This window comes from Chrysemys picta, chromosome 2, assembly GCF_011386835.1.
Source record: "Chrysemys picta bellii isolate R12L10 chromosome 2, ASM1138683v2, whole genome shotgun sequence".
In the NCBI taxonomy this organism is placed as follows: domain Eukaryota; kingdom Metazoa; phylum Chordata; order Testudines; family Emydidae; genus Chrysemys; species Chrysemys picta.
This window is the reverse complement of record NC_088792.1, coordinates 89,765,704-89,788,976: the sequence shown is the minus strand read 5'-3', so window position 1 is coordinate 89,788,976 and position 23,273 is coordinate 89,765,704. Positions and strand designations below refer to the sequence as shown.

Genomic DNA, 23,273 nt, shown 5'->3' with positions numbered 1-23,273 from the left:
TACATCAACTCATCTAAAGATTTGCCTAGTTTTCATAGAATCATAGAATATCAGAGTTGGAAGGGACCTCAAGAGGTCATCTAGTCCAACCCCCTGCTCAAAGCAGGACCAATTCCCAACTAAATCATCCCAGCCAGGGCTTTGTCAAGCCGGGCCTTAAAAACCTCCAAGGAAGGAGACTCCACCACCTCCCTAGGTAATGCATTCCAGTGCTTCACCACCCTCCTAGTGAAATAGTGTTTCCTAATATCCAACCTGGACCTCCCCCACTGCAACTTGAGACCATTGCTCCTTGTTCTGTCATCTGCCACCACTGAGAACAGCCGAGCTCCATCCTCTTTGGAACCCCCCTTCAGGTAGTTGAAGGCTCCTATCAAATCCCCCCTCATTCTTCTCTTCTGGAGACTAAACAATCCCAGTTCCCTCAGCCTCTCCTCATAAATCATGTGCTCCAGACCCCTAATCATTTTTGTTGCCCTCCGCTGGACTCTTTCCAATTTTTCCACATCCTTCTTGTAGTGTGGGGCCCAAAACTGGACACAGTATTCCAGATGAGGCCTCACCAATGTCGAATAAAGGGGAACGATCACATTCCTCGATCTGCTGATGATGCCCCTACTTATACAGCCCAAAATGCCGTTAGCCTTCTTGGCAACAAGAGCACACTGTTGACTCATATCCAGCTTCTCGTCCACTGTGTCCCCAGGTCCTTTTCTGCAGAACTGCTACCTAGCCATTCGGTTCCTAGTCTGTAGCAGTGCATGGGATTCTTCCGTCCTAAGTGCAGGACTCTGCACTTATCCTTGTTGAACCTCATCAGGTTTTTTTTTTGGCCCAATCCTCTAATTTGTCTAGGTCCCTCTGTATCCGATCCCTACCCTCTAGTGTATCTACCACGCCTCCTAGTTTAGTGTCATCTGCAAACTTGCTGAGAGTGCAGTCCACACCAGCCTCCAGATCATTAATAAAGATATTAAACAAAACCGATCCCAGGACCGACCCTTGGGGCACTCCGCTTGAAACCGGCTGCCAACTAGACATGGAGCCATTGATCACTACCCGTTGAGCCCGACGATCTAGCCAGCTTTTTATCCACCTTACAGTCCATTCATCCAGCCCATACTTCTTTAACTTGGCGGCAAGAATACTGTGGGAATAATTAATGGAGATATCCTATCTCCTAGAACTGGAAGGGACCTTGAAAGGTCATCAAGTCCAGCCCCCTGCCTTTGCTAGCAGGACCAAGTACTGATTTTGCCCCAGATCCCTAAGTGGCCCCCTCAAGGATTGAACTCACAACCCTGGGTTTAGCAGGCCAATGCTCAAACCACTGAGTTGAGAATTATGTATGGTATTTCTACAAATTAAGGCCCCAATCCACAACTTTTAGGATATAGGTAGAGTGCTGCATGCAAAATCTTGGATGTGTGTGCATGGGGTTTTAAAATATGTTACATATGTGTACGTATATGTAGGCCTGGGTACACAGTAGAATCAGCTAACCTGAAGTCTTTGTATGTTTCTCAAATTATAGGCTTACAAAGAGTGGAAGATCATTTCTTCTTTTACCCCTTCCTCTGATTCACTAGGAGAAAGCAAGCTGGTGATCGAAACACCTTTAGAGAAAAATATTGCTACTCAGAGCAGATCTCTGGTGCTTAATCCAGAAATGTACAAGGTGATACACTCTGGGGTTTTTTTTATAACACATTGTTTGGAGAGAGCAAGCACACAACAAACTAAGAAAAATCTCAAAGTTCAAGAAAGACTCCTAATAAATCTTATTTGGCATTTTCATGTATAACAGTTCTTTCAATAATATAGTAATATTACATACTGTAATTAATTAATCCCAGATCCATCAATATTTTTTCTTTTTTCTGGCTTTTACCGAACACATGATTTTCTTGGGAGGATTTAGAAGTTTGTATGTTTTTGGACATATAGCAGGTGGGAAGGCAAAGATCTTATATAGTTAACTCTTAGTTGTAGTAGTTATGGTTAAAAAATGAATTAAGAGTTAGTGACTAATTGACCTCTGTTATTCCAATCTTTTACTGTTGTAACTATTAAAAGCAATGAAGTTACATGAGGGATGCAGTAGTGAACCAGACTCTTAATACCAGATTTTTCAAAATTGTGAGAGAAATTGCATGTTGAACTTGTACTTGAAGTGTCCATAATTGTGTGCAAAAAATAAATGACTTCATTTGTAAATGTTTTTTAGACACAAAACTGGCTCTTTGTGTATGAAACTATCTAACTTGCAGTACAAGTAATTGCACACAAATTAGATGCAAAATTGCACATGCATTTTTGCAGGCATAATTCAAAATCAGGCCCTTAATATTTAAAGTGGCTTATTTTAAGATACTTTACTTTAAATAGTTAATTCTGTATGTACTCATAGCATTCCTTTTACCATGCACTCATATAATTTCCTGCACATATCATGTCATTTTGTCTTATTTAATCACTCTATCCTAGATGCTCAATGGAGAGCTGAAGCAGCTGTATACTGCCATTACAAGAGCCAGGGTCAATCTTTGGATCTTTGATGAAAACAGTGACAAGCGGGCTCCGGCTTTTAAATATTTCATCAAAAGGGAATTTGTTCAAGTTGTCAAAATAGATGAAAACAAAGGTAAAAGCTACATCAAAACTTCCTATAAAAACTCTGAAAACAAGATAATCCAATAAATGTTTGTTGTTTGTTTTAAACCAGTTAAAATTCCCATGTTCTTAGCAAATATTTCTAGCTTTTGAATTATCATAATATGATGAATGGTGTGTGTGTGTGTGTGTGTGTGTGTGTGTTTGCTTGCATCTAATGTTGTACATTTAAGAGTAAAATACTATACTTTTCTTAGCTCTAAAATATCTGCAATATTTGTGAGACATCTCATTGTTATCTTTCCTGTACAAGTGAGGAAGGTATGCAACCAACCTATAAACACTGAATATTAATTATGAAAAACTGACTCAGTTAAATGAAACTACTTGTTGTTAGCAAATGAAAGAACCTATTTATTATTAAGGGACAGTAAGGTTACTCTAATCTTTGTTGCCTGTGTAGTAATTACAATTTTTAGAGGCCTTTTAAAATAAAACTTGAATTGTCAATTTTAAAGGTAAGTAAAAAAATAGGAAAAATCTAATTTACCCCTTGGTGTGATCAGTTGATTTGAGTGTAAATCATGGGGATTTTGGAAAACTGTAAAATGATGATAATCCTTAGCTTTGACATATATTAAGTGTCTTCTCTTATACCATATCACGAACATAAAGTAACTGTCTTCCATCTTCTCCACTACCCAGATTTTGATGATAGCATGTTTGTTAAAACTTCAACCCCAGAAGAATGGATTGCACAAGGAGAATACTATGCTAAGCATCAGTGTTGGAAGGTAAAGTCATATGTTTATCTGAGATAAGTCATGTTATCTCAGTTTTGAGACCCTGTTCTCTTTGTATCCGTAAAAGTCACTTTAGAATCGTTTGGCTGTTTTACAGTAACAAAAATATGAGTCAGTTGAAAGTTGTGACTTTGAACCATTTCAAATTTTATTTCAGGAAACAGTGTTGTAGGCAAGACACTCAATTTCTTGGAAGCATAATGATCTGGGTGATGAGCCCAGAGCCTTTTAAGGTCACAGTGTGGTTTATGTCTGTATCTATTTAATCTCTTTCTAGCAGTAATATCTGAGAACCAAAGGATTTTGCTGCAATACAAAAGTCCACATAAAATATTAAATAATAAAAAATGAAACCATCATTTTAAAGTGTGCACAATATTATTAAAAAGGCCTGTTAGAACTCTTGACTTTTAAAGTCTGTTATTTGCTAGATTGCTAGCTAATATCGTCCAAATTTGATCTGTCTGGTCAGTTGATAATGTGGAAATGTTCTGACTATTTCTTAAGTAAATAACTATAAGACTAAGTTTCTGTGATGGGTATCAGAATGGTGCATTACATTTCCTGAAGACAGCAGCATATAGAGTTCTTGTTTAAAAAAAAAATTCTATGGAAGCACAAACTGTGTGTTCAGTACTCCTGCCATACAGGCCACACACAAAAAATCTTCCTAATCTGATAAAGACGGTGTGTTCTGGAAGGAATGGGATTATCTATATCCAATACTGATTCCTTAGACCAGTGAGGAAGTTAGCGGAAGATCCTTCCATATCTCTGGCTACAATGGTTGGCTGTAAGAAAGGGGATTAACTTAAAGCAAAGGAAAATGTGGGAAGATTGTGATGGGGTGGAGGAGGTCTGGAGGTCCCCTGCTGGAGGCCTCACAGCTCTGCCTCACCCTGCCCCAGTAAAGAGCAGAGGAGAAGTCCTCCAGGCAGCCTAGAGTAGCTGAAGGGGAGCAGCCAATTTGAGGAGGGGTTGCTGGAGTGACCAATCAGGGGCCAGAAGAGCCATATAAAAGGAAGCAGCAGATGCAGAGCAGTCAGTTGCTGCCTGTAGGTTGAAGAGGGAGAACCAGTGCCTGGCTGGATAGGACAGGACCGTGGACAGCTCACTGCAGGAAGGGTTGAGCTCAGGGAAGGCTGCTAAAGACTGGGTGCTTGGCCAGGTGAAAGAGCGTCAGGACTGTGGACAGCTCACTGCAGGGAGGACTGAGCTCAGGACCTACCCAGATCAGGCGAGGTTATCGTGATGGGCCCTGCTGGGTCTGGTTGAAGACAGAGCCCAGGGAGGGCTGCCAAAAAGGATGCCAACTGAGGGTACTGAGGTGGGCCCCTATTGGACTGTTAAAGAAGGCAGTGCCTCCAGGAAGGAAGCTTTGGTGCTACGGCTCCATACCAGGGCCATGAGAAAGAACTAGAGACTATATCCTACCAGAAAGGAGGCACCCGGGAGACATTGGTGCCAACTGTGTTACAGAGATCCTTGAAGCTCCTACATATCATTTCTATTAATTAAATGATGGACTTTATGTAAGCTTGTATTGTCCAGGAGAGGGCTGGGCAGTACAGGACATACCTTTCCGAGAGGAAATCTGTGACTAGAAGTGTGTTGGGGTCACCCTGCAGTATAACCGAGGCTGATAAGAGCCTAGGTGTGACTGGCAGGCTGCAGGTGCACACAGACGTAGCTGGGAGTGATTTGCATTCAGGAGGCTGTTTTGGAGCACTCCCAGGATGCCAGGTCAGGCCAACAGGTGGATGCTCCTAGAGGCGATGTGTGGGGGGGCATGCAGGGTCACATCCCCCAAGTTGTTGCTTGCTTGTAGTGAGCATGCTCGCATGGACTGAGCATGCTCAGTAACATCTGCTGAAACCACTGCCCTCACTCTGTCCCCCCATTATTGACAGGTACAGGTAGTCTGATCCCTCCGTCCTCCTTAGAAGGGAATCACCAACCACCACCCTCTGTTTCCTCTTGGGAGTGGTGGTCATGATCCTCTCAGCCTTGGAAGTACATGGCTTCTCCTCCTCCCGCAGTGGTCTGGGGGAGATTCTAAATCCCTTGTTGCCAGGGCAGCGTACCATTTTTTTAAATATGGACAGTAGGTTGGGAGCAGGGGTGGAGCACTGCCTGCTGCCAGAAGTAACCAGCAGCCAGGTTCATCCCTGTGAAGAAGCCATTTCCTCCTTTCCTGGTGATAGTACTGCAGTCCTCTCCAGCCAGTTGCTTCCTTCACCTTGGAGGTCTTCCTCCTGTGCACACATGCTCCTCAGCCTAGCCACCTCCTCCTGTAGCTCTCCCATATGCTTCCTGGGAGATTCTACCAGTAGACACCTTTCACACTGGATGGTCTTCCCAGCCTGGCTTTCTGTGAGGGGAAATGCAGGTCAAGGTCTCTGCAAATCCATACCAAGACCTGGGTAGAGATCCATGGTTGGGTTCTCTGTCTGGACACAGGTGCAGGTGGAGGAGCCAGAAGCATTGGCGGTGGAGCCTTTCCGAGCCATGCTGATTTGATTCTTTCTCCCTCCTACAAGCTCCCTCTCAGACTCTTCTGTATGCTGCCCTCTGTTGGCTAGCTCCCCGTGGTCACTTAGCATCTGGCTTTTAAGCCCCGTCTCCTAAGTCAGCCTTTCCCCCTCGTTAACAAATGGGAATGGTGATCACAAGGATGATCAAGGTTCAAAGGACAGAAGGCTAGAGCCTTGCTAGTGACCACTCAACTAGCAGGCCTCTGGCCCACACTCTCACATAGTCACCGACAGACCACCACTATACATTTTAACAGACTGAAAGAAAAACCAGACAGACAAACTTGCCCACTCATGCCAAGAATTAGTGCTCACTCCTCCTTCAGCAGGGGATCTCCCTCTCAAACTCCCCTGTTGTTGTCACAGGACAGTACTGGTATATTAACCTTGTATGTAAACAAATAGTCCCATGTTCTGTGATTTTGCTCTACATTGAACAGATCTTTTTTCATCCTACAGTGATCGAACTGAATAAGTGCTTTTTAGGCAGCACCTCCCTAACTTTGTGTGAATTGCTTTCTGCATAGTTTAAATGTTGGAGAACCAGCTTCTAATCTCAGGCAGTTCATATTGCCTATGTATGTTTTGAAAAATCAATTACTGCATGTGTTGAATATTTTTTAACTATATGGTTGTGAATACTGAACATCTGAGTTTAGCCCAGGGCCCATGATGATGCAGGGAAATATGCAAGGAAGGGTTTACTGACTTACGCAAATGGGGCTAGTTCCCTTTGACATATCAATTAACCCTTTAGAGTCTGATATAGTAGGAAAGTATTGTTTGTGTTGCCAGTCCACCCGAAATGCAGCTTTCCCTGCTTTCAGGTTAATTGTAAAAACATTCTTAGTTAAAATTGTGCGTGAACTTATTTTGAAGCTTGTCTTCATATTAAAAATGTACTCAAACGCTGTCCCTCCCCTTCCTCCAGGTGCTTTTCTGATGTTAATGTTTCCCTTGATGTCACTGTAAAATGAAATGTAACACTTTTTTAGGTAGATGGGTTGTTCCACCAAGAAAATTGTATGAATGTGTGATAAGCTTTAAGGGACACATGCATGAATGCATACATACATATATGTGCATGTCATTTATCTAATTTCAGGTGGCAGCCAAATGTTACCAAAAAGGAGGAGCAATTGAGAAGGAAAAACTGGCCTTAGCGCATGATGCTGTACTTAATGTGCAATCAAAGAAAAGCAGCCCCAAGTAAGTGCTGAAATATAACTGAATTTATTAGTAGTGTTTCTTGGAAAATACAGGGAACAACATGTTCTTGTTGATGGAACTGCTAGTATACCAGACTTGTAAAAAATAATGTTAAATTGGGTTGGTTGTGCATATGTGATCTTTTTTGTTTTTTGTTTTAAATAGAGAAAAACAGATGGACTATATGTACCTGGCAAAGACCTATTTGGAATGTGGAGAACCAAAACTATCCCTGAAATGTCTGATTTACGCAAAAGAATTTCAGCTTTGTGCAGAACTATGTGAAAAATTAGGCAAGGTATTAAAATCCTCTTCCCCCTCCCCCACCCAGTTTGGGATTTTTAGATCTATGTAGGGATTTTAAACATCATGGTCCTAGACAGGACGCTTTAAAATTTGTATTCGTTATCTCATATTAGTATTGGTGAGATTAGATAAATGTTCTTCCATGGCATACTGGTAGACTCATAAGTAAAATACAACAGAGGGTCCTGTGGCACCTTTAAGACTAACAGAAGCATAAGCTTTCGTGGGTAAGAACCTCACTTCTTCTTGCATCTGAAGAAGTGAGGTTCTTACCCACAAAAGCTTATGCTCCCAATACTTCTGTTAGTCTTAAAGGTGCCACAGGACCCTCTGTTGCTTTTTACAGATTCAGACTAACATGGCTACCCCTCTGATAAGTAAAATACAGTGTTTTTCAGGTGGATCGTATGTCCAAGAGCAACATACATCACAGAACAGAAATAAGAGGAGGGAGGAGGCAATAGCAGGGACTCGGCATTCAAAGATTAGGTTTCTTTACCATTCCCCACAATGCCAAAGAGTAGTCATTCTTGCTTTGGCTTTGTTGGTGTTTCTAACTCGGAAACCTTTATCTCCATACAGTCCAGTGGACGGGGGAAGGAGAAAAAATTTATTTTTGTTTGATAGTTAAGACTGAAATTATTACTTGATATAACCATTCAGGTGTTGCTGGTGTCAGCAATTTATGTGCCAAGTGGACAGTTTCTGCCTGAACTGGTCTAACATGAATAACAATCCATTACTAATGTAGAGTTATACAAATTATTATAATTTTATGGTTTAAACCATTGCCTGTGAACTCTGTCATCATCCATTTGCTGGAAAAGTGCAGAAACACCTCAAACTGTGTGATGGAATAATGCACCCCAAATAAAAACCAGGTTGCAGCTCCGATATCTCAGTAATTAAAAAAAACCAAAACATTGTGGTTCAAAATAAGAGTTTTCAAACACACTCCGCGTTAGCCTAACTTTGCTTCCGTTGCAGTCAGTGATAAAATTCCCATTGACTTCTGTAGGAACAGTTAGGCCAGTTGTGGGCAACGTGCAGGCCGCACGTGGCCCATCAGGGTAATCTGATCACGGGCCATGAGATGTTTTGCTGACGTTGACCGTCCGCAGGCACAGCCCCCCGCAGCTCCCATTGGCCAGGAATGGCGAAGTGCGGCCACTAGGAGCTGCGGGAAGCAGTGGTCCGCAGGGACGTGCTGGCTGCCGCTTCCTGCAGCTCCCAACTGCGGCCACTGGGAGCTGCGGGGGACCGTGCCTGCAGACGGTCAACGTCAGCAAAATGTCTTACAGCCTGTAATCAGATTACCCTGATGGGCTGCAGGTTGCCCACCACTGAGTTCAGCCAATGCAGAGCACTTTTGAAAATCCAATCCTAGTATATTTTTTTACCTTAATTTCCAATTTCTTGTCTTTAAAATGTTTGAGTTTTTAAAACAATTCACCATTCTAATTCTGATTATTTTTAATTAATACATTTATCGTTACAAACATAACCATTCCCATTCAGATAATATTGTTAAAATAGATTTATCAATAGAAGGTCATAGGAACTGGCTGCATCCATTTCTCTCTCCATTGTATGGATAAAAATACCATGGTTTTTCTGTTGGTATTGTTCAAATATTTAGAAGACTGCAATATTAATAAGAGTTATTATGGTGCAGATAAAAGATGCTGCGTATTTCTATAAAAGAAGCCAGTGCTACCGAGATGCATCCAGATGTTATGAACAAATCCAGGAGTTTGATCTTGCGCTTAAGATGTGTTGCCATGAGGAACTGTATGAGGAAGCAGCTATTTTAGTGGAAAGGTATGTTCATAAAGAGGATGCTGCAGAGGAAAAAATCTCTCTTCTTCCTTGTGCTGCTTGAGCATAGTAAAGTAGGTTCTCCACGGATTTTGACAAGGGTTTTAGTTGATGACATTACTTTTGCACCAAGATCAAATTCATTTGGTTTATGAGAACTCCCTCCAGCTTGAACTGTAATAGAGAACTTGATTTTTTCCCAGGACTTATTTCACTCCCTTAATGTCAGCCATGTCAGATCTTCAGTTCTCCATCTGGACTGGTCTCCTCAACTAGATCCCTAAGGTAGATATCACAGAAAGATTCAAGAAAATAACAGATTCATTCCCCTTAATTTGGCCCCCTTATGGGTATGCGTTATGATTGCTCACAAAGGGTATGTTTACACAGGGATAAAAAACCCTCCACCCTCGCAGGGTCCAAGAATTTTGACTGCAGCCTGAGCCTGAATATCTACACAGCAATTTTTCAGCCCCGGAGAGAGCGAGCCCTGTAAGCCCGAGTCAGCTGATCGGGCCAGCTGCTGGTTTTTTATCCCTGTGTAGACGTAGCCTTAATGAGAAAATTCAATATTTTGTTTTCTTCTTAATGTTCAGGCCTTTTTTACTGCACACAATTCAAACTCTGCTCTGAAGACAGAATTATTAATTTCTTCATGGGATTTTTTTTTATGCCACTCATCTCTGTAAGTGTCTGAATGCTTCAGAAATATTATGGAATTATCTTCACAACATTCCTGTGAGATCAGGAAGTGGTATTTTTCCCATTTTACAGATGGGAAACCGAGGCACAGAGATTAAGGTCAAAAGCATCCATTCATATTGAGTTCCAAATCTGAGATGATTGGGACCTTTATTTTTCAGAGTATTTATCATTTTATAGCACTTCATATGTTCAAAGCGCAACTCCCAAAGACTTCAGTTGCAGCTGTGAGTTCTCTTAGCACTTCTGCAAGTCAGACCCCAGGGTCTCAAGTCAGGCACCCAGAAAATGAGGAGCACACAACTAGCTACCACCTCTAAGTTTGGTTTAAGTGACTTGCTAGCATTATGTAGAAGCTGTTTAGCTGAGGCAGGGAAAAAATCCAATTCTCCAGGGTAGCATTCGACCGTGGGATCATCATTTCTCTTCCTGCAGTCTCTTGCCTCATTCACTACACACATTCCAGTTTTGCAAGATATGAATCAGGGGTCCTAAAGACAACAGCCTCCTTCACTATACTACCCTGATTAATTCCCGGAGCAGGACTGTGCACTGAATGACATAGGGGTCTTGAGGAAAACATAGTATACAGTCATGTTATTAAAGACTGCATAAGGAGGCACCAAATTAAGCTTGCACAGGCAACCTTAATTCTTGCTTTTCCTGACTTTTAGTGCTTGACTTTGCAACATTGATGACATTATTTTAACATAGGTTTTTGTGTGCAATTTTCTAGGTTTAATTTTTTTATTATTAGTTTTTAAAGCAAACCGAAAAAACAAATTCCATCATGTGGCATCAGATTGATACCACATAGAAGCTTTAGATCCACCACACAGACTTCTGTCAGTTGAGCTAATGGAGTAACTGATTGTCATCCTCTATAAAGACAAGAGAGAAATGGAGCACTTTGCTGATGGGTTTCACAGATATTTGCAGATAGCAGAGGAATGGTGAGATGCATGAAGGCTCTGGAGGGGAATGTGCTCTACTTGGCACAGACCTTTCTATCCCATCCCTCTAACCTGTCCTTGTCACAGTCCTGTCTTTTTCCCTACCCCTGCCTATTGTCACAGTCCCATTCTTCTCATCGCCATGCCCAATTGCCATCACTCAGGCGTCTCATCCCAGTCCCCGTCTCCTTGTCAAGCAAGTTCTAGTCTCACCCCTTCATATTACCAGTCCCCAACTCCCAGTCTCCTTGCCCATCCAGTCCTAGTGCCCCTTTCCCTTGGCTCTTCATCCACTCTGTCTCTCTCCATCACCTTGGCCTCTAGTTACCCATCCCCACTGGCTCCCACTCCCAAACTCTCTCCGTGACCTCCTTGTTTTTATCTAAGGATCCCATCTCTTTCCCCAGCTCCTCAACAGATCTGACTCCCCTTCCCTCTCCTCACCCCACTGGTTCTCAATCCCAGTCTTTTTCCTCAGCCAGTCCCAGTGTTCTCCCTCACTCCTCCCTGGGCTCCTTATTTGATCTCAGTCTCCCCCTGCTCCCTCTCTTCCTATACACACCTGCTGGCTCCCAGTCCTTTTTTACCATTTCTCTTCCCAGCTCCCAGTTCCAGTCTCTTTGCCTAACCTGTCACAGCCCCTCCCCCTACCTCATACATCATGACTCCCAGTCCCAATATTCTTCTCCCCTCACCTCCCAACCTCTAGACCAGTCTCTCCCCTTTACCAGGGTCCTTGTCCCTACCACCCTCTCCTCAACAGGTCCTGCTCTTATTCCTTGTGCATCTGAGTAAGGCAGTTTTCTCTTCCATGTTGCCTGAGCCCAGCAGGAGGAGTTATTGAGAGCTCAGGGAAGACGGGTTATCTGCTGTCAGTTCAGGTGCCCAGGCCCAACCTGACACAGCCGAGGGCTGCAATTGCAGGGAAAGTCCTGCTCATCCCTGGGCAGGAGCATAGAATATCGTAGAATATCAGGGTTGGAAGGGACTTCAGGAGGTCATCTACTCCACGCCCAACGTGGACAGAATCTTCGGGGAATTTAGCAGCTAAACTTGAAGAAATCTTCTATGCATGTGTGAACTGCAGTTTTTCATAACTTGGTTTATAACTTTTCACAACAGGTTCATATCTTGGCCAAATTTAACGGATTTTCATAGGGAAAGCAAAAGTTTCATCCCTGCCAAATTTTAAGTCACTGCTCAAAAATATGGTGGGCTAAATTCCCTCTAAGCTGCCCGGCTGCACAGCGGGCTATCAAGGGCCACATGGGTTGGGAGAAGCGCCCCGCCCAGCCGGAGCTGCCGTGGCTGGGGAGAGTCACCCCTCCCCCGGCTTGGCCCAGCCCAGCCCTGCCGCAGCCGGGGAGAGGCGCCCTTCCCCTGGCCTGGCCCAGCCAGAGCTGCTGCAGCTGGGGAGAGACACCAGCCCAGACCTGGCGGAGCTGCCGCATGGGAGAGGTGCCTCTCCCCCGGCCTTGAGCTGCAGCGGGGAGAGGACTGGGGGGAGTCCTCTCTCCCCGCTGCAGCCCCGGGGCAGCCTGCACCCCAGAGCCCTCACCCCCACCCGCACCCACCCCTCATCCCCAGCCCCACCCCACAGCCTTCACCCCCAGCTGGAGCCCTCACCCCCCATACCCCAACCCTCTGCCCCAGCCCCGAGCCTCTTCCCACACTCCGAACCCCTCGGCCTCACCCCTGCCACACATCACCTCATATTGGTGCACATAACAAAATTCATTCCGCACATGGATGTAAAAAATTAGAGGGAACACTGATGGTGGGGACACTAGACCTTTAAAAAAAAAATGTTTTCCCGGATGTTTTAACATGGACAAAACATATTATTTTTCCCCAGCTTTGCTCTTGGAAATGATTGAACCTTTTTGGCTGAAATTTTCAAATAAAATTCAACCTGAATCAGATACCCAGCATGAAAAGTTTCAGCCCAAATGATTAAAGTTTGGCAGAATTATGAGCAACTGAAAACAGGGTCTTACGATGGGAAGTATTGGGCAACCTTCATGGATACATAGATAGCAAGGCCAGAAGATACTATTGAGATTACTTAGTCTGATCTCCTGTATAACACAGGCCATAGAACTCCCCCAAAATAGTTAGTAGAGCATATCTTTTAGAAAAACATCCCATCTAAAAAGTGCTAGTGATGGACCTTAATAATAGACAGTGCTGCCTGCCCCACCTAGAACCATAGGATTAGAAGGGACCTCAAGGGTCCTCTAGTTTAGCCCCCTACCAAGATGCAGGATTTGTTGAGTCTAAATCATCCAAGATAGATTGCTATCCAGCCTCCTTTTGAAATCCTCCAGTGAAGGAGCTTCCACAGTTTAATTAACAATTTAAAACTTCACAGTAAAGTATGTATGTTCCTCAAACAGCATAGTTAATGTTCATATTCTGTATGACATAGCATGAAATCTTATGTTCTATAATGTGGTAATTTGGAAAATAACTCTTATTCCCACTGTACTTGGGAATTTTTTTTTAAAGAATCGCATTTACCAAATGTATAGAAATAGTTTGATTCAAAATTGGAAGTCTTAAAATTATTTTTAACATCTAATGTTTTATTTTAAATCAACCTTGCAAAATCATATATGCAAATTTACCATCCCAGGCACAAAATCTACTCCTTCACTCTTACCATGAAAAAAATGATAATGAAAAGCTAATGATGACTTACTCACCTGTCAAAAAACATTTCTTTGCCCTCGGTGAGTGGGTGAGAAGACTATTGCAAGGTTGAAGTTTGGCTATGAAACAAGTTTACTAATTTATTGACATCATATAACAGTAATTAACCAGCTGAATGTCAGAACTAATGTTGAAAAAGGAACCTTGATCTGCCACTCAGAAGCAACAAATGGGAGAAAGATTTATATTATATGCCGTACTATGGTGCACATGTATTCTGTTAATCATAAAGTGATCAGTGATTGATGTAAGCTTTTGTTTGGATTTACCAAGTTTGACCCCTGAAGAATGATATTTGATAATGTGAGGGTCTTAGTCTCAAAATTCTGACTGTTCATGTAGCAGATTCATAATTATCATATGTATCTTAATAGGAGTTCATACCGCTGTGGTTTGAATTACTTTAATCTCACTTTCATCATGATTTTAAAGCAGTTTGTAGCAAGACCCACTGATGATCTGAGCTTCTAATCTGATTCCTGATTGAAATTTTAGTGGTCTTAATTCAGACAGCTTTAAATTGTAATGAAATGATTTATAGACCTTTTAAAGTACTGTGATACTTTTTCATATTTCTGAGACCTCTTATCATTATGCACAACATTTGACGTGCGTCTGGAGTAGACCTGACTGGCACAGAATTATTACCTTGCTCGACATTGTGTGATCTTTTAAAAAATGCTAGATTGTGTCTGTTTCATTCATATATGGTAGTAACGTGACATTGATGTATCTTTATTCCAGATATGAAGAGATACTAAGGATGAAAAGGCAACCAGTTTCCAAACTTTCATACTCTGCAAACCAGTTTTATTTGGAAGCAGCTGCAAAATACTTGCGTGAAAACAAAACCAAGGAAATGATGGCAGTCCTCTCCAGACTTGACACCGAGGACCAGCTTGTATTCTTGAAATCACGCAAATGCTTGGTCCAAGCAGCAGACCTGTTGAAGAGGGAGGGTCGAGAGGAAGAGGCTGCTATGCTGATGAAACAGCATGGGTTTGTGTTGGAAGCAGCCAAGCTTACTACCAAAAAGGAATTTCGAGCATCATGTCTGCTTACTGCGGTCCGTTTTACCGTAACTGGCTGTTCAGAATTGGAAAACAGAGACACCATCCTGGAAGAAGCCTTAGAGCTTTGTAAGCAAACAAATCAAAAATCCAGCATTGCTGAGGCAACTTTTCTGCAGGGAGTTCTAAAGAAAGATTTTAGAAAGCTTGAAGAGGCCTTCTACAAGTTCTCGCCTTTGAATCATTATGCTGGTGTGGTGGAAGCGCTCTTTGAATCAACCCACTGCGAACCAAAAAGCCAGGACATCTTTGTTCTGGCATCATGTGGTTTAGAGGCCCTTCTAAATCTGGTCAGAGCTCTCCAAAAAGCAACCACCAATGCTGAGAAAGAAATGGTCAGGTCATGTTTTGATTATTTTGGGATTTTGCCAATAGATGGCAGTGTTTGCCAGGTGTCTCAAAATGAAGCTGGACATATTCTTCAATTCTTGCCCGATAATCCTAGTTTGAAAGAGAAGAAAACTAAAGATCACTTCTTTGTAGGCCTGGAAGAGGTAAAGTCTGCACTGAATAAGCACTTTTTAAGCAGGCTGTGTTCAATTACATGCAGTATACTTGAGCAGAGTTACCCTGATATTTGCATGAAGTTCATTGCTGGCTTGAAGTGTGAGGATAAAACCTGTAAAGATTTCCATAGACCTTTGTTGCGTCATGAGGCAAAATCTATACTTCAGTGTAAAATACATCTGGCAGCAATAAATGGACTGTTGTTACAGGCCAAGAGAGTATTCCCAAAAGAGCTGTTGCATGAATTTAATGACATTGATGAAATTTTGACTGCAGATAAGTATGCATTATGCAAATCCCTATTAGATTTTGTTTTCCCTAAACATTTTCATCTGAGAGTGGTGTCTGAAAACCCAAAGGCATGCAAAGATATCTTGGGACTCAGTCAGTTTTCTAAACCCTGTAGGATGGTGCTGAAGGAGTACATCATATTTCAGTTTAAAAGTGAAAATGCCATAAATAGAAGAGAATCAACCGACTTATGGCTCAGGGCAATGCAAGTTTTCAGCTTGTCTTCTAGTTATCCTGAAGAATTTGAGAAGCTCCTTGTTAAGGAGGAAGATGATTATAACAAAGAACTGAAGTTACTAGAAGCTAAAAAATATGAAAAGGAGGATAGAGGCAGAGGAGGAAGACCCAAAGGGGTAGATGGCAGATATGGCATGTTGATACCTGATAAGTATTCTGGAAATGCAGAAAACACACACTTGTGTTTCATTCGACTTCTTGAAAATTCACTAGAGCGGCTCTATGTTTACAGAAACCCAGAAGACTGTAAGTGGATGTTTTTCCGTTTTATGAATGTCTTGGTGAAGAAATGCATTGAACCTCTGATTCCTAGCATAGGAAATACAGTGATGTTGCTGGAATTCCAGTATATTCTCTGTTGTGCTGTCCTGATGCGCCTCTGCAAGAACATTACTCTGTGTCTTCCGAAAAGTTACATCGCTCTCTTTCATTACTGGGAGTTTTTGTTCAGAAAAAGAGACCAGAAGAGAGAGATTAGAGACATCTTTTCCATTATACAGGAGTACAAACCAAAGGACACAAATGAGGCTCTGAAAGAGTTCAAATTTCATCTCCTTTATGTTGCAAAAGTTTTGTGCGGCGCTAAAAACAGTAATTTTAATGTTCTTCTTGATGCTTTTGGGGACAGCGATTGCATTACGTCAGGGGAAGCAGAGCGTACAATGGTGCTATGCTTAGTGATGTTAGTCAATGCCAATCAAGTGCTTAGTCCTAGATGTAAATCCCTTTTACATGAACACTTTCCTGAAATCAAGGCAAAGTTGATAAATATGAAAAAAGATTATCCATCCAAAGTGCCTGAAAGATTGGTTAAAATTGTGGAACGAGTGACTGATGCTGTAAATGTGAGGAAAATAGCAGAAGGCCTGCAGGAGCTGCTGATTGAACGAGATGAGGAGTACTTAGCTGACTGCCACTGGAAGTGGGACACTATGTATGCTAAAGGAGCAAGTATACGGGGCATCTTTTATGAGCAAGTAAACCTAGATAGATTTGAGTCATATTTGGATCCTTTGGAATATTTTGAGGAACCAGAAACGGAACTCGAAAGGGATCTGTATGTGGAAGAGAGAGAGGATCCCCTAACAGCCATAGCATCCATAAAGCAGCAGAAACAACAGCAGAAAGCTCATGCTAAGCGGAAATTGTGGCGTTTGTTTCTTTTAGCCTATTATTGCATAAAATGGAAGAGGAACTCCTGTTCAAAAGCAGATCCCAGTGGGATGGAAATGAAAGAATTGGTATCAGGAATCTTTAAAAAAGCAGATATTGACCGAACACAATGTGACCTCTGTGGAGTCAAATTTATTCAGGGTCCTGAAAACTACTTTAACCAGACCGAAGACTTTGAGAGAGAAACTTCTGAAGCTGTGACACCAAGAGAGACTGATCAGGGAGAAAAGGAGAGCATGAAAAGGAGTGAAACTGTTGTGGCGAGTGAGACTTATGTAAAGCACATATACCTGGATGAGCATAGAAATAAATACACTGCCTACCAGAATTATTTTGAATTTTTCAAAAGAAATGTGGATCCAAAATTACGTGAAGGGTTAGATGTAGTGGACACAATTGAACAAAATACCTGGTTCACAAGTCACTTGATATTTAAAGAACATTCCAATATGGTGCAAAAAAAAATTCAAGAGAACATTAAGAAGATTTCTGACATAGTAGAGGACGTCTATAAGAGAAAGGCTTGGTCTGATGGTAAGACTTTTTTGTTGTGTTGCCATCTCATCATTGCTTGTTGCTTGTATGGTCTTGTATTTTAGGTTCCTCCAACACTTGAATGATGTCTCAACGATATAAGTATGGGAGTGTCTATAAATATTTTTGTGCAGCGGTAATAATATAGGCCCTGATTTCTCCTTTTATTTATTCTGATTTTCAGTGGAAGTACTCCTGATTTATCCTAGTGCAAGTGAATGGAGAATCAGGCCCATATTGTTAAAGTCTGCTTGTAAAGAAAGATCTACACTGCCTCTCAGTTTTTGCCAAATGAAACGAGTTAAAATTAAGGATGCTATTGACAGTCATATTTTATTTATTAAAATTTTATATTTCATGAACACACAGAAGAGTATTTAAATAATACAATCAGCAGATAAAATGAATAGTTCTAATAGGGTCTCAAGTTCAGCTCTTTGTTAAAGTCTTTTTTAATATTTTAGATACATGATCAGGTGCTGCTGTCATGCTTCTGTGGTAGTTTCTAACTTGTCTGAAGTGTACTTCTAGAAACACCTCTAAGGTTATGTCTACACTGAGAAGTTTTAGGAATTCTTCAGTTTTTGGTATAGCAGCTCCACTAGTGCTAGCAAGATGGGAGCACTGGTGTTAGGGTAGTGTCAAGATTAGACTGTGCATTGGGTAAGAACACCTGCAGTTAGTCTCCACTTTTACCCCCAACGTTGCTAGCTACACAATGCTAGCTACACTGATGCTAGACCAATGGTGGGAGCATTACTAAAGATCCTCAGTGTGGACAAGGCAAAAAAGCATTGCTAACAGTGACTGAACAGGAGTTGTATTACATTTTATATCTTAGGAAATAAATATGTTGATACAAATATTATTTCATATTTGTTTACATATATTTGATGTTTTGCACTGTCTCTGGCAAGGAAAAATTAAATTAGTAATGAGTGGGTGGATGATCTCGGAACAGAATAGAATGGACTAACTGCTCCTAGAAAAAAACTAGCACCTTAAACCAAAACCCTGCCATTAACTCTAGACCAGCCTTCAAAAGCATCATGGCAGTTCATCAACTGTGGCATAACATCCACTTGTCTAAGGTGACTTATAATGAAAAAACGAATGATATTTCACTCACCCATCAAAAAAACCCTGCTTGCTGTGATGAATAGAATTTTGCAAGACTGTGTCATTCATAAGCCTGTGTTCACCAGTGTGTTACATAAGTCTTATGTTACTCCTCTCTTGGGAATGTTATACTATTTGGAAAATTGCTATATACAGACAAAGATGTAAAGAGCATAAAGTCAGTTTATTACACATGCTATGGGCTTGCCTATCTGTGACTTTACGTTGTTGAAAGTTGCTGATTTTTATCTAGAACAAACCATATTCAAATGTCATGGTTTAAGGGTTGTTGTTTTTTTTACACTTACTAGATAATTTTATTTTATATTTATTTATTTATTTATTTATTTAACTAATATACACAATCTTCGCAGTAGCAGAGAGATGTATTGTTATGTGCACTGGAAATACAAACATCTCTCACTGCTGCAGATTTTGGCTGACAGATGTCAAAGCAGTTTTCCCCTGCGGGAAAGCATCATACAGAACCGCGGAAAGCTGAAGATTTCACTTCAGGTTGGGAGTCCTTTATTTCAAGTACAAAAATCTCTGTTAGTTAACAGACCCTGACATGTTTTGACTTCTGTTTTAACATAATTAAGTAGTCGGCCACAACGTCAGCTAGCGTAAGTCAGCATAGCTCCAGTGAAGTCAACACAGCTGTTTCTTTGGGAACTGTAGCAAACCTATCATCGGTTATTTGTCTAAGAAGTCATCTGCCAACTAGAGTACTTCTGTTCAATAAAAATTCTGATTATTATTGTAATACTAATTATTCACATACCTAATTGTTAATGATAGATTTAGCTGCAAGATCTCAGTACCTGTTATCTTTGTTTTTCCATCCTGGAGGAAACTTTACATACAAGTTTATATTTTGCTTCTGAAGTGTTTTTTTTTTTAAAGTGTTTTTGTTAAGTCTGTAATATTACATTTGTAGTGTATTGTGCATGAACCTGTAGAGTTTAAAGGGATTGAGGAGAGAATTCAAGGAATCTTCACGTTTGCACCCTGCACAGAGCTAGCCATAATGTTGATGGGGAGTTTAGGCTGTGCATGGCCTTTCTAAAAGGAACAGGGTGAGGGTGTGGCTGTGACCACTCTCTCTCTCTCCCCCCCCCCCCCCCCCGGCAGAGTTGATTGATGATGCGGAGAGGAGTGCATTCTCTATCCTCTTCCATGGTGGTCTCTCTCTCCCCTACAGCATGTACTTCTGGAAGCCCCCAGGAAGAATTCTTGTTGATTCAGACAAAATCCTTCCTAGAGTTTTCAGCGCAGCATGGCCCTATAACACCTCTCCTTTAGAGTGGGCTGTCTTTCTAAGTCACTATCCAGCCCTCAGATAATAAGCACGACCTTAGTATGTTTAACAATTTATCTATTTCAGCTGAAGAAATAATGGCCAAGCCTGTTAGCAGTTTATCCGTTAATCTTGGTGATGCTTGTAAATGGCTGAAGAGCACCGAGTCACACATGGTAAAGGAGGAAGGTACGTCATCAAATTATGCAAGTCTCCATATCCACAGAAATTATGTGGTTATATTTTAATTTGGAGGTACTCACCTTCTAGGTTTTATCAAGGCCCCTACCATTATTGCGTAGCCAAAGAGGACTGAGTAAGCTGTGTACGCAGGTAGTGGTGGGTCAGGTGCGCTGTTCAGAACAGAACAAATAACTATTAAAAGGGAAGGGAAATGGAACCTTCTTCACCAAACACTAGGGAATTTGTTTCTCAGAACTTTACAGCATCAGTATGTTTATGGACTGGTATCTGTATAACCCCAAGTTCTTAGGTCAGTGGTTTCTAATAGGAGTGATTGTTCTTAACCATTTTTTTACGTTCTCTTTTCATCTGGGTACAGGACAGAAGAAAGACAAGTCAAAGGGAAATAAAAAGATCCCTACCTGTAAAATATTCTTTCTATAAGACCTAGTGATTTGCATATGTACCTTAATCCATCACAACACTTAAGCATAAGCTTAACGTTAAGCATGGGAGTAGTTCTACTAACTTCCTTGGGAGTACTTTGGTGCTTAAAATTAAGCATGCACCTAAGTGTTGGATTAGGGCAATAATAATGATGTTGAGAAAGGAGGCAGTATCCAGTAATAAAGCTTCTTGAATGTCATGTTTTTCTAATCTAAAGCTGTGGTTTTAGACCAGTGATTTTGATCACCATTACATATCCTGTTATCCTCTGACAATACAAAGAAAGAGATAATTAAAACATAGTATGAGTGAGCTCTTAGTTCTACAAACAGCATTAAAGCCTTATTCCTGCTCTCTTTTGAGGTCAATGGGGAAATGCTTACTGATTCCAGTGGTAGCAGAATCGGTCCTGAGTGTCTGTCCACCATTAGCAGAAGGTATCCAAGGGAGAAATAAGTACTTTGACTCACAGATTAGCCATTAAGATATGCTCTTCTGTTCACGTCAAAACTTAATAGAGGAAAAATACTTTATTAAAAAGAAGTCATGATCATAAATAAAATTAAGTCTTCAATGCAAAAGGTATATCGAAGCAACAGAGACTGTAATGTTCATACCAAAAAATGACTTGTAATTGATTCATTGGTTGAAGCTAATGAGTCTACTCAAGAAAGGTAATTATTTTAACACTTAGGTTAAGATGCTTTTGTTCTTAATTTTGCAATCATAAAATGTAAATATGCAAGAGGAAACTGCTAAGAAACTATTGTTGCTAGGAAAGCTTTCAGAGAAACTTTGCCTCCCCCCTCCCATATTTAGCTTTAATAGTGGTATTTCATTAAACTTGATTTTATTTATTTGGTTGTAAATTATTTTATTATATAAGATTGGTTCACCAGTTCATCCTTATACAGCAACACACTTTAGCACATGCTTAGGTCTTCTTGAAGTCAGTTGGTCTTAAGCACAAGTTCCATACCACCTTGTGCTTAAGTGCTTTGTTGAATTGGGGCCTGAATAGGAAATGGCTATAGTGTGGGTTTGGTAATGCCTTTAGGAAAAGAAAGTTTCAATCTTACACACTTTTGAACAATTTGTTGTTTTTTAAATAGGTTTTGCAGATGACAAAGACTTTGAAAATGAAGGAGAGGATGAAATGGCAGCTTTTGAAGAACTAATCCCTAAAAAGTCTTCAAGAAAAAAAGGAAAACGTAGAAAATAATAATTTGAAAAATATGCATATGACTATCCCACCCTGTACCTCTGTAATTTAGGAATAAAACTGTTAAAGGCTTTAATAGAAAAAAAATATAACGGGATAGGGACAGCAAGGGGGAAAATGTGAAAAATACCAGCAAAGATTTTTTACTTTTGATTGTTTTTAATCATTTATTGTGGGGGAACAGTGACCTACCTGCTTGAAGTTATTTTATAAATTTATGTATTTTAAAAAATAAACTGCAACAGGACAAACTTCAGGCAGAACCAAATGGGCAACTCAGAAGTGACAAACGCCAGCATGTAACTTAAGTCATGTCTACATTAGCAAGCTTACAGCGGCACCGATGCAGCTGTAAAATCGCTCATGTAGCCGCTGTATGCCGATGGGCGAGAGCTCTCCTGTCATCATAATTAAACCACCTCCAATGAGCGGCAGTAGCTATGTGGGTGGGAGAGCGTCTCCCACTGACATACAGCTGTCCACACTGGTGTTTCTCTCAGTGTAACTTACGTTGCTCAGAGGGGTGTTCCTCCTCCCTCCCCCCGCCCCCCACACATTCCTGAGTAACATAAGTTATACCAACAAAAGTGCTAGTGTAGACGTAGCCTTACTAATTTGAAATGAGCCAGTGGAAAGAATAGCACTTTTCTGCCTCTACTCAGGGGTGTTTCTCCATCTATTCCTTTTCCTGCTTTTAATTTGCATCTTTGCCATCCTGCTGAGCTGGAACACTCATGGGGAGGAAGATGATTTCTGATTTTTTTTTCTTGGAGGATTTTAATATCTTTTTTTTGGACTGTCCAAGACAGCTTGTCCCTGGAGGACATGGTTTCAGATAGCCATGGTGAACTAGCCATGTTTGGAGGAACTTAAATCTCCTTGGGGGAACTTGCAATATCTCTTCTATTAATTCCAGAGTCAGGAATGGTGAGTACAGAGAGTTCTAAACACATTTGTATGTGTGTTCTATCACCATTGTATACATCTCTAGTTAGATATGGACAAGAAGTCTTTTTTTCCTATTTGTTCTTGATTTGATTATGCTCTGTACATATCAAAAACATCTGATGATTCTATAAAGTTAAAGATTGTTTATACATTTTACTTATTTTATAGATTTGACTTGCCAAAAAAAAATCTTTACATGTAGTACATTTTATAAAGCCAACAAGACTGATGTTATAGCCTGATGTTGTGTCATTTTTTTAAATTGCTGTGCAAGGGCCGTATAGAACTGCTCATATAAAAGAGCTGCGGTATTTGGGACAAAGTACAGAATGTGTAATGGTGCTCACCACCACTGCAATTTCTGGCAGTTCACATCTCTGTTATATACTCTTAGGATGTTTTTGGTATTTTTAATAATTATGTGTTACTATGTGGCTGAGATATTTAGTTTTGAAAAGGTAGCTATTTTGTTTTCACATATCAAATTGTTTTAGTAGTTACCAGACCCGTCAAGAGAAATTTGGGGCCCTGATACATAGGGTTCATGATCCCTCTCCCATTTCACTTTGGTTACATAGACATTAGACTTTTT

At 40.9% G+C, this 23,273-nt stretch overlaps 1 protein-coding gene across 4 annotated transcripts in view; it reads left to right on the top strand.

Annotated features, from left to right (window-relative positions):
- The window catches only part of TRANK1 (tetratricopeptide repeat and ankyrin repeat containing 1), a 78,720-nt gene extending 55,805 nt beyond the window's left edge, over positions 1–22,915 (top strand). For all 4 annotated transcript variants that reach the window (XM_005302686.5, XM_005302684.5, XM_005302685.5 and 1 more), the window contains 9 exons: positions 1,535–1,678; positions 2,488–2,644; positions 3,319–3,407; positions 7,056–7,159; positions 7,325–7,457; positions 9,141–9,286; positions 14,395–17,462; positions 19,969–20,070; positions 21,624–22,915. In XM_005302686.5, the coding sequence (XP_005302743.2) occupies positions 1,535–1,678; positions 2,488–2,644; positions 3,319–3,407; positions 7,056–7,159; positions 7,325–7,457; positions 9,141–9,286; positions 14,395–17,462; positions 19,969–20,070; positions 21,624–21,733 (4,053 nt within the window). In that variant the 3' untranslated portion in view covers positions 21,734–22,915. The remainder of the gene's footprint in view (positions 1–1,534; positions 1,679–2,487; positions 2,645–3,318; positions 3,408–7,055; positions 7,160–7,324; positions 7,458–9,140; positions 9,287–14,394; positions 17,463–19,968; positions 20,071–21,623) is intronic.
- The last annotated feature ends 358 nt before the right edge of the window (positions 22,916–23,273 follow it).